Source organism: Trichogramma pretiosum, unplaced genomic scaffold (genome assembly GCF_000599845.2).
Source record: "Trichogramma pretiosum strain Unisexual culture from Peru unplaced genomic scaffold, Tpre_2.0 scaffold35, whole genome shotgun sequence".
Taxonomy (NCBI): Eukaryota; Metazoa; Arthropoda; class Insecta; order Hymenoptera; family Trichogrammatidae; genus Trichogramma; species Trichogramma pretiosum.
In genome coordinates this window covers 910,460-921,910 of record NW_019640943.1, presented here as the reverse complement: position 1 = coordinate 921,910, position 11,451 = coordinate 910,460, and the positions used below count along the sequence as shown (strand labels likewise).

Sequence of the window (11,451 nt, the reverse complement as noted above, 5' to 3'; positions counted from 1 at the left end):
ATAGGTTTTTTTCTCTATGTACACTCGATCGACGGGGAGGGTAAACGTAAAAATATTTTTGATTTGAATATAGCATTTGATTATCGTCGACACTTATCTCTCTCTCTCTCTATCTCTCGCACAGCTCATATAAAATCATCATCATCATCATCACACGACTAGTTGAATACAAAAATTGCAATTACACACGGCACACAAGCGACAGAAAAAAAAAAACAAAAAATTAATCAGACTTTGGTAGTTGCTTGCAGCTTGATGTAGTGCGCCTTGTGGGTGATCTCGAGCTGCTGTCCAGCCGCGGGTGCGCCGCCGCCGCCGCCCCCTATTTGCGCCGCCTTTTTGCGGGTACGGGCGAGGCTGCGACCGATGCAGTAGGCCGTAGCGAGGGCCAGGCCGAGCAGGCCGCACAGCACCAGGGCCACGGCGCCCTGGGACGGGTACTGCTGGCGCAGCGTCTGGACCTCGACGCAGCGCGCGTGACCCTCGCGCGGCCTGCGACTCGCCGACTCGGTCTCCACGGAGGCGCAGATCTTGTAGCGGCCCGGCACGAGGCCCGCGAGCTCGTTGGCCTGGGCGCTGCAGTTGAGGCGCTGGCGGTGCACCTGGCCCGTCTCTATAGCCAGGATGTCCAGGTCGATCTCGCAGCCGACGCGCGGCGTTTCGAGCAGAGCGACGGCGACCTGCAAAAATAAATGAGTAGATTTTAGTAATCGACTCGATATAAAGATTTTGATTGATGCAACAAAACGTCGCTAAAACTGTTGTTTAAGACTAATATAGTACATTGTTGAAAAAAACCTCAAATTTTATGCAGATTTCAATGTACAATTAGACATGAAAATTGAAGTAATCGATATTGGATTTTACTCGAGGTTCTTTGCAAGAAATCTTTGTATTGATTTATTAATTTATTATTTTTTACGTAAGGTACTACACAAAATAGGCATGAATAAAAATTCGATTGTTAAGTCAGCTTGCGCCGCTAGATGGCGAGTACCTGTATCGGTAAAATCTACAAGTGGCTAAGTAGAAATATTGCTTTAAGTAACATGTCCTGAAATTCGTTGTTAAATTCTCCGTTCACTGAAAAGTTGACTGAAAAGTTTTCTGTAATCTGACCCTCAAAACATGGACATGGACATTCAATTGTGTGCCAGAAATGGACGAAAAAGAAGGAACAGTGAGTTTAATAATATAACAATTTTTTCCCATCTTTTCCATCAATACTAGTCAACTGAACTTGACTATTTAAGCCTGTTACCATGATACGCTAATATATGGTATTTATTAATGTTAAATAATATTTTAACATTAATCATGCTTAGATAATATTTTAACATTAATCATGCTTAGATAATATTTTAACATTAATCATGCTTAGATAATATTTTAACATTAATCATGCTTAGAAGTGTTGTTTACAGGATCAAACTAACTATCGGGGGTTTCATCATTAGAGGAGACTATAAAAAAATTAGCAGGAGATTTGGTCGACCGGACATGAAGGGCTCTCCTTGTAAGTTCAAATTTATCTACGATCTATAAATTAATTGCGAAGAGTATTCCATATTAAATTTTATTTTTACGAAAAAAACATTTGATCGCGATTCAAATCACATTGACCTAGATGATTTTACATAAAAATTAATTTTAAAAAACCTCGATTCGCTTTTACATTAAATTTGAAAGAAATATTTTCTCGATGCTCACCTTGAGGTATCCCTCGTCGGACACGTTCACTCGCAGATCCTTGATGTCGGGCTGCAGCAGCGGTGGCGGCGGCGTCATCGCCGGCACCTTCTTCCTCTCCATGTCCAGCAGATCCAGCGTGTCCTCGAGCTCGATTATGTCGCTGCAGCCCAGCCCCAGCGACACGTCGTCGTCGTCGCCGTCCCTACGCCGATGACGATCGTCTTTTCCCTGGTGCGCCACGGGTGGAGGCGGCACCATGAGCACCACGCAGTAGCGATAACGATGGCCCGGCTGCAGTCTGATGCTCGCCGGCACGCCGAGACTGAGGGCGCAGGGCTGGGGCATGTGTCGCGAGTCGCACTCGATGGGCGACGAGGCCAGCTGCACCTCGCGTCCGTCCTGCTGGGCCTCGTACACGATGAGGGTGTCGCAGGTGTAGCGCTCGGTGCAGGGCTCGACGCGCCACAGCATGTCGCCGCCCGCCGTCGCCTCGTCGTAGTGGAACTCCTTGAGGGTGAGCTGAGCCGCGGCCAGAGGCAGCCTGGTCATGCCGGCGACCGACGCCGACGAAGAAGAGGAGGAAGACGAGGCGGAGGACGGATCCTCGCCGCAGAGCAGATTGTCAGGCGCCACCTGGGTCAGCGGGCCGTTCTCGAGGGCCGGCGGCGTGGCGCAGACGGCCGAGCGCTTGTCCTCGGGCTCGAGGCCCGCGGCGGCGAACCAGCGCGCGAACTCGGCCAGATTGCAGTCGCAGTTGAGCGGATTGTCGGCCAGCGACAGGGACTTGAGCATGAGCAGCTTGGAGGTCTTGGCGGAGACGTCGGGCGTCACCATGGTGATGTCGTTGTCGTCGAGACGGAGACGCTCGAGATTGCGGGGGGCGAGGAGGTCGCCGTTGAGCGAGCGCAAAAAGTTGTGAGTGAGATCGAGGCTGCGCAGACGATCGAGATGGGCCAGCGAGAGCGAGGATACGGCCACGATGTCGTTGTAGGACAGGTCCAGGTGGCGCAGATTCGTCAGCTGGCGGAACGCGTGATCCTCCAGTACGTCGATCTGTGCGCGAACATATAAGAAAAAAAACGAGTTTGAGGATCATTAGCATACGACATCGTTTTCGAATTAGCCGGCTGGCGCCGAATTTTTTTCGTCTCTCTCTCTCTCTCTCTCTCACCTGATTGTGGCTCAAGACGAGCGAGGACAAATTCTTCAGTCCCATTAGCGTGTCGTTGCCCACGCTCTTCAATTGATTCTCGGCCAAACTTAAACTGCGCAGTCTCGGCATGGCCGAGGGTATGAGGCCCGGACCCAGCGGACCCAACAGCATGTTGGCCGAGAGATCGAGCTCCTCGAGGCTCCTCAAGCCGCGAAAGGCTTTGAGCGCCGAGACCGACAGACGATTGCCGCGCATTTTGAGCATGCGCAGCTGCGGCAGGGAGGCGAACACTTCCGGCGATAATTGAGTCAGCAGATTGCCCGATAGGTCCAGATAGGTGACGTTGTTCAGGTTCTGTGAAGAGAAATTTTATCGATATTGATTAGTCCTTTTTTCATTTCTAAGCTGTTGTTGAGAAAATAAAACTGTTGGATTTAATGCGGGTTCAGTGTAGAACTGTGTGATATTAAAATTTAAGTAATCTTCATTGAATAAGCGTTTTTTAAAATTGAAGAATTTTCGTCTACTTTCGGCTAGAAGTTTTAGCTAGTTTTGAGTTTAAATTAAAAACAGGACAAAAGTGTTTTTCAAGATTTTACGAAGGTTTATAAAATTTATATAACATTTTAAATATTTTATGCCAATTATTTCACGTCGAGTACGCAATGAAACCGAAAAGTTATGAACTTTTATAAATGTTTAATCAAAAGTTTAAAGTTTATAATAGTTGTCCACGAAGTCGACTTCCATCGAAAGCGAATTTGTCTTTTTTTGTTAGTCCTGCAGGAAATTAATGAAAATTTCATTATAGTTACAACCATCATTCGCCGCTAGATGGCGAGTATCGTTACATGTAAATCTGCAAGCGGCAATATCCAAAGAATTGTATAATTTCGTCAGGTGTCTAACTATTCAGTTATAAAAGAAAATTTAAATAAGCTTTTCACGCGAGCTCACTTACATTATGATTTCGAGGAAAGTAAAAACATTTTCAAACAACAAACCTTGAACGAGCCAGCCTCGAGTATCTTGAACTTGTTGTGCGACAGATCGAGCCTCTCCAGGCCCAGGGCGATCTTGCCCAGCGCGTGAATGGGCACCTGGTCGAGCTGATTGTTGGGCAGGCCGAGGGCTTGGAGCGGCTGGGCCAGGGCCGAGAAGGCGTTCTCGTTGAGGCGTCGCAGCTCGCCGCTGGACACGACGAGGCCGTGGAGCGCGACGCCCTCGAGGAAGTCCGCCGGCAGACTGGCGATGCCCTGGAGCGTGGCGTCGAGCAGCGAGATCCGGCCCGGGCGGAGGCCGCGCAGATGCGCGCCGATGCTCTGCGTCAGCGAGAAAAGGAAATAATGTACAAAATGTAGTCAATGTTTGGAAAGAAGCCTTTAATTTGATAAAGATACTGAATTTTATTTAAGGTACTTTTTCATGAAATTTTCGTACATCGTTATCACTGTAAAAAATTTTCATGCAATGTTAAGTAAAGTTTGTGCGCGTAACTGAAAATGAATTCGTAAATTTTTCTCAAAATTAGGTAGCAATTTTAAAAATTTAAAAACAATAACTGAATTTTTAATGTTTTTTTTTTTTTAAATTTGTTATGTAGAATAATGAAAATTAAGTTGAATTTCAAAAAACTTCAACATCAATTATTAATTGATTGTATTCTTCTTAAATTTCATGGATACATTTACATTAAAATTTGCCTTAATAAAAGTACGTAAAATATTTTTTACAGTGATATTGATTTGTTTTTTGACATAAACTGAGCCAAACGTGTATGCTAATGCAATCACATACATTATTTTTGATGCATTATTTGATTAAAAATTAATGCTTCAAAAATGCCTAAAAAATTGAATGTATAATTGATACGAGCATCTACCGCTAGATGGCTATTATACCTTCATCTGTAAATCTGCAAGTGGCAAAGTGAAAACAATGGTATAACTATGAGCAGGGTTTGTAACAATTATTACATTCCTTACAGTAATACGTGTTTTTTCATTTTCATGAACTTTTATAAATGAAAAACTCAATTGAAAATTCTGTAAAAATTCTAATAGGTAGAGGAAGGTATGAACTTTGACAAACTATTGGTTCGATTACCTAAAATTGACTAAAAACATGCATTCAAGCTGCTTGAAAGCAGAATTTTTCTAAACCTTTCAATCACTGGTCGAGTGACTCTATTTTCGACAGCAATAACAACGATGTGTAACCGGTCTGCTGCTCACCTTGAGAGACGTCCTGTCGCCGATGCACCTCAACGTGTGCGGAAAATCGCAGGAGCACTCGATGCCCTGTCCAGTTATTTCCGGGCACTCCCAGCTGGCAACGATCGGCGGCGGCGGCGGCGGATGCGATGTCGATGATTTCGGTAGTAGCTGCTTGTCATCCTCCTCCTCCTCGTCGATGTCGGTGTCGGCGACGACACTTGTCGATGCGCGATGAGTAGTCGTTACCGCTGCCGCCTCGTTATTGTCGCTGTCGTGGCGCGTGGAATTATTTAGCACCGTCGTCGACTTGGCCTCGGCTAGGACAAAAGCCGCTGCGAGCAGCAGCAGCAGCAGCGACGGCGGCAGCCGCCACTTCCCCGGCCGCGTATCCGGCATATTCTGCGTAGCAAAAAAAAAAAAAAATCATGTACGAAGGCACGTGTATGTTGTTGCATTCCTGCAAGGTGTATATAGTCGCGTTTCGCCGAATCCGCGACAGCTTCAAGCGGAACTCACGCACGCTTCAGTCGTCACACACGTACACACACATACCAACATGACTCACGCGAAATCATAACCCCTCGAACGACAAACTCCCCCTTTTTTCGGTGCAACTAATCAAAATTTAAACTTCAAATTAAAAAAATAAAAGCTCAACAAAAAAATAGCAAAAGCAAAAAAAAAATGTCGAACGCCTATTACGTGGAGCAGTGGTTCCAGGTCAGACGCGATCTCGAGCAGCTCATGCAGCTGGACGAGCGAGCTCAGAAAGCCGAGCCGATCCTCGAGCGCAAGCTCGCCATGGACAAGGTGGCCGAGCTCTACTATCGCTATCGCAAGCTCGTGCAGCGTCAGCAGGTGTGCCACGACGAGATACACCAGCCGCAGTTGCGCCAATTCGTCGGGGAACTGATGGATCGCGCGATTCTGAGGATGCTGGAACTGAGGCAGGAGATGCAGGATCTGAGCTATCTCGACTGTCCCTGGCCCGTCGAGACGCTGAGAAGGTTGAAGATGTGCCCGGCCGACGTGGAGCTGAGCGGGCCCCTGTACGATTGGCACGAGCGCAGAGCCGAGATCGAGCGACGCAGAAAATTGATCGAGAGCACGGAGACGAAGAAGAAGAAGAAGAAACAGGGGCCGGACGACGAACAAGAAGAAGAAGAAGAGGAGGAGGAGGATGAGGAGGAAGAAGAGGAAGAACCAGTCGGTGGCTCGGCGAAATCGATTAAAATACCGCAAGACGAGGCAGCAGCAGCAACCAAAAGCAGTCCAAGCCCGTCTTTAGGGGCCGCTTCGGCGGTGCCGACAACGAAAAGTACTCGCAAGCAGCAGCGACGAGCCAGCTCGAATTCTACGACCGAGGAGGTCCAGAAGCAGCAGCAGCAAGCGGCGAAAATCGAAACGCCGGAAGAGAGATCGGCGAGGGAGGCCAGGGAGGAGCTCGCCGCGGCCCTCGTATCGATACAGAGCCACGAGAGAGCGAGGACCGGCCGCAGGATCGCTAAACAAGGTTTGCGTAATAATAATGCTGCGGGCGCCTCAGAGAGGTCCCATTATACGAAACGACGACGACGACGACGTTCGTCTGTAATCTTGAGAGAGAGAGATCGAAATCTCTCGATGTGGATATATAGGCGTGGGTGACAGAGACAAAAGTAGTAGCGGTGTGCTGTGTGGTGGGCCCCCTCGCCGTCGTCGAATATAATCATTCAGCGCAGAAGCAGCAGCAGCAGCAGAGAGGAAGACGAAACCGGATTGTTGTTCTCCCCTTTTTACGCTCGCGCTGCCACTGCTGCTTTAATTCTCTCCTTCGTCTTGTACTTCTTTTTTTTTCTTTTTATTATTCTTTCGTCGTTTCGCTCCCCTATTTTCGATAAATACTCTTTTCTCTTTTGTCTCTCCTCGCGTCGGGAGGATATAAAGTTTTTTTTTTTTTTTGTATTCGAGCGTGTGTATATGAAGACGTTGGATATATTATACGAATGCACGTACAATCGCGGATGATTATCGTAACGAGAGACGCGCGGCGGACGTTTCCTAATATAATATTCGGCGGTGGCATTTTCGAGGTAATTAATAATTAATTTAATTACGCACGCACCTACACGACCATGTATGTAAATTTTTGAAACTCTCTCGTATATATAAATCTTCATCGTCGCGGTCTACGCATGGAAATACCTCACGAGTTTTTTTCCGATTTACATTATATATATACGTATAATGTATATTTCTTTTTTCCTCCTCAGCTACCTCCGCTGGCGAGCTGCTTAATAAGTTACGTATATGAGGAAAAAAAGAAGTTAAATTGATTAATCGCGTTAATTATGAATTCTTTAGGACGTGCGAAATCGACTAGGCGGCGGCGATCAGGAATTTATTATATCCGGTTTTGATATATAGACTCGATATCTTATAATGTCGCGCGCGTGTGTTGTGTCGCATTATAGGCCATCCTTAATGAGAATGAGGCAGAGAGAAAAATAAAATTCAAAAAAATTGAAGCTGACGCGCGGCAGCGGTGAATTTTTAGTTATTTTTTTTTCTTACATAAATTATTTTATTCAAATTATATCTAGGAGGGTGTGTTTTATGCGTATTTTCGAGCGATAAATTTTCAATCGAAAGTGTGTTAGTGTGCTGTGGACTTATGAAGGGAAAAACGTAAGAAACAGCACCTGTGTGTACATCGTAATAACGATTTCTTGTACTGTTTTAGTTGTTTTTTTTTCTTCATTAAGGCCTGACATCCTCTGGCGTATATATATACGCTTTTCAATTCCTTACCCACGAAGATAATAAATCTCTTCTCTCTCCGCCGTCGAAAAGACGGAAACGAAGCGTACGCACAACAACAACAACAACAACAACCATAACAACAACAGATTTTAAAACTCGGCTCTCTTTTTCTCTCCCCCTCGCGCGCAAACTGCAAACAGCGGAGCTGCGCCGTTTATTGGATCGAAAATTGGCGGCGGGTGAGCTGAAGGAAGAGGCGAGCGCGTCGGTGCAGGCCGCGGCCGCCGTGCGGATACAAAAGACTTGGCGGGCTCGGGCGGGCCGACGCAGAGCCGAGCAGAAGCGGCTGCAATTAGAGCGACTGCTGGGCATGACGCTGGCGGATCGGGGCGAGGAGCCGCGCCCGAGAAGCTGCATCGAGTCGTGGCGCGACTTCGAGGCGGCCCTGGCCGAGAGACACGCCAAGGCGGGGGAGGCCATGAGGCGACTCGTGGAGAAGGAAACGGAGAGGGTACGCTCGATGTCGGTTTTTTGTGAGGATTTTGTATTTTTTATTTTTTTTTGCGTTTAGATGTACGAGGTGCGAGGGCCGGAATTGGTCGAGGACATCCAGGAGGAGATACGTGTCTGGATGTGGGACTGGTACAAGGAATTGGAGCTGTTCGACTCGATACCCGACGAGAAGTACGGCGGTACCGTGAGATTGGCCACGGGCGAGGCCAGAACACCGGCCGACATGAAGGCCACCCCGGACAAGGCGCCACCGCCGGACGAGGGCTCGGATCAGCAGGGCCAAGCCGAGCCCGAGGGCTGGACGATGCGAGAGTCGAAGATCTATCCGCTGCTGCAGCAGACGCAGCGCGACTACTACGACAGGTGGGAGGCCAAGAGCCAAGAATTGCTGGATCCCGGGGCCAAGTTGCTGCTGGATTACTTGAGGGAGGATATCGGCCAGAAGCTGCAGCTGGACATGCGCAAGATCGCGGATGAAAGAATGAGGCCGGAGCTGGCTCAACTGAAGGACGCCCTGATGACCGACAAAGCCGAGCAGGGCGGCGAGATCGCGTTCCCGCCGCCCCAGGAGTTTCCGATCCAGCCGCCGCCACCGAACAATCCGAACGTGCCGCTGGCCGAGGTGCCGAGCGACGAGCTCTACGTCGAGCTGGTCCGCGCCAAGGTGCTCTCCCACGAGGCACCCACCGGCGCCCGACTGCGCGACTGGCCCGGCCAAGCCAGTCTGGCCCACGACGCCCTCGACTCGGGCCGTGTACGCCTCGGCGACGTCGTTCAGCCCATCGTCGACTACTGCGTGCTCCCTATCGCCTCGCGCCTCGTAGGACAACTCGCGCCGCAGCCCTGCCGCGCCGTGTGCATCTGCGGCGGGCCCGATTGCGGCCAGACCTTCCTCGCTCACGCGGTGTGCAACGAGTTGCGGGCCACGGTGTTCGATCTGTCGCCCGAGCGGCACAGGTCGCGCTTCAAGTCGCGCAAGAGCCAGCAGCGACTGACCGAGGCGGTGACGAGGTTGGCCCGGGAGTGCGCCCCGTCGGTGATACTGGTCGAGACGGAGATGGCATGGTTGAAGAAGATACCGGCGGAGCTGAGGCGATTTCAGCCCAAGAGATTCGCGCCGATCTATAAGAAGCTGGTGTCGAGCATAAGGGCGGGCGATCAGGTAGAGATGGATGGATGGAGTAAGATCTTACGTAAGATCTTGCTTGATTACTTGCAACTATCAAGTTGCTTAAAGCTGGAATTATTAGCTACAAGAAAATTCATTTGTTTGTGGATTTTTTTAGTCAAAATCTTGAATCTTATTTTGTGTAAATTCTTATGCAAAATCTTACTCCCTCATTTAGGTTCTTTAAAATCTTGACTAAAAAAAATCGATAAACAAATGTATTAATTCTGTTACAAAACAGAATATTTTTTATACTTGTGGTCAAGATCTCACATGTGACTTAACATAAGTTCTTACGTAAAATCTTATATAAGTTCATGCTAATATTTAGAAAGACAACTTGTCAATTTTTTGAACTTGTGTCAGAATTTCTACTGTTTCTATAAAAACACGCAAGTTCGTGCTAAGAACTAGCAAGATAACTTATTTGAGCAATCTTCATCGAGGTATCTACAACAATGCTAATACACGCGATAACGACCCACTATATAATCAACGAATTCTCTCTCGGCGCGGCTCAAATTACAAGTTTGCGCCGCTTCGCGCGCGTGCTGCAAAACAAACAACGCACACGCGATTACACACGACGATCCCTTCGTCTCCCCCTTCCTCCTTCCTTCTCCTCAAACAAAAAATTGCACACACATCTCTTTCTCTACACACAGGTTTTATTTCTCACGACGTCGTTCGAGCCAAACAAGGCGAGCCGTCAGTTCGTCAAGCTGCACGACAAGTTCATCTGGATACCGCTGGCGGATTACGGTAGTCTCTATCTCGAGTGCAAGCGGCTGCTGATGCGACATCCGCGGGTCGATCGTCACGAGCGTCTCGCGGGACCGGTGCGTGTGGCCGCCGATCGACTGGGACTCGCCGCCGCTCAGCGCACCTGCCAGCGGCTCACGGGACTGCGCAGGAGCATGGAGATGAGGAAGAGACCTTTTGGACCGGGGGAGCTGCTCGAGGAGATGCTCGCGGAGAGACCTCGACTGGGCCAGAAGGAGCTGGACAAGCTGAACAAGTGGAAAGCGGACTGGCCGCAGGAGAAGAAGAGGAAGCAGGTGGAGAAGGACGAGCTGGCCGAGGAGCAGGCAAAGAAGGAGGCGGCCGAGAAGCAGCAGAACAAGAAGAAGAAGTGATAGAGCCGCGACGACTTCCGGTTGGCCGTTTCTATCTAGGATTTCCTACTATTCGTGTCTGTGCGTTAAAATACACCTACACGCGGCGCGGGCGTATATATACGACGATGATGATGATGAAATTGCCTGCAACCTTGTTCCGTTCCACTTGCCCGTTGCCGCATGCCGAATGATTTATGTATGCCCTCTCTTTCTCTCTCTTTCTCTCGTTCGCTTCACTGTTCATGCGATGATTATTATCGTTATTATACCTATATCCTATGCGTGTGTGTACGCAGCGGCAGCGGTGAACGAGCGATCGTGTGCGTATTCGGCAGGAACGAAACACGAAAAAAAAAAGAGGAAGAAAAAAAAATCGCAAAACCAGTATTACCTATGCGGATAGCGAAAAATATTTTCATAACGACGTCGAGTCCAAAAACAAAACAAAAAAATTGTAAAAACTTTCTCTATCTCTCTCTCTACTCGTGTTTATAATACGAGAGTCGTGTGCGTAGTTACGAGCGTGGTGCGTATCAGGGGCGAGGAGGGAGAGAGAGGAAAAAAATTGTGAAATAAAAAAAATGTAAAAATAATAAGGGTTAAAATTAAAAAAAAAAAAAACAACTGAAAATTACGTTATGCGCTTCTCTGCTTATTATAGTACAGTCGACCCCCGCTATTCGCGGATTCGCTATTCGCGATCCCCGCATATTCGCGATTCAACAAATGAGGGTATCCTCCGTCATTCGCGGATTTGGACCCCGTATATTCGCGATTTTATGTAACCATCTTCATATTGTAATCGAACTTGTGTTTTTTTTCTCGTTGAAATTTTCATCATGGCTCCAG

The 11,451-nt window shown here is 48.2% G+C and overlaps 2 protein-coding genes across 2 annotated transcripts; one reads left to right on the top strand and one right to left on the bottom strand.

Moving 5' to 3' along the window:
- Positions 1–227: 227 nt before the first annotated feature.
- Positions 228–5,619, bottom strand: LOC106653350 (vasorin-like). The gene is made up of 6 exons (XM_014372750.1): positions 5,614–5,619; positions 5,080–5,460; positions 3,850–4,167; positions 2,864–3,199; positions 1,711–2,745; positions 228–680 (listed from the first exon to the last, which is right to left on the bottom strand). The coding sequence occupies exons 1-6, from the start codon at positions 5,617–5,619 to the stop codon at positions 228–230; spliced, it is 2,529 nt and encodes an 842-aa protein (XP_014228236.1).
- Positions 5,620–5,745: 126 nt separating this feature from the next.
- On the top strand, positions 5,746–10,620 carry LOC106653351 (IQ and AAA domain-containing protein 1-like). Its single transcript, XM_014372751.1, has 4 exons — positions 5,746–6,200; positions 8,134–8,314; positions 8,375–9,478; positions 10,150–10,620. Exons 1-4 carry the CDS (start codon positions 5,746–5,748, stop codon positions 10,618–10,620), a joined length of 2,211 nt encoding a protein of 736 aa, XP_014228237.1.
- The last annotated feature ends 831 nt before the right edge of the window (positions 10,621–11,451 follow it).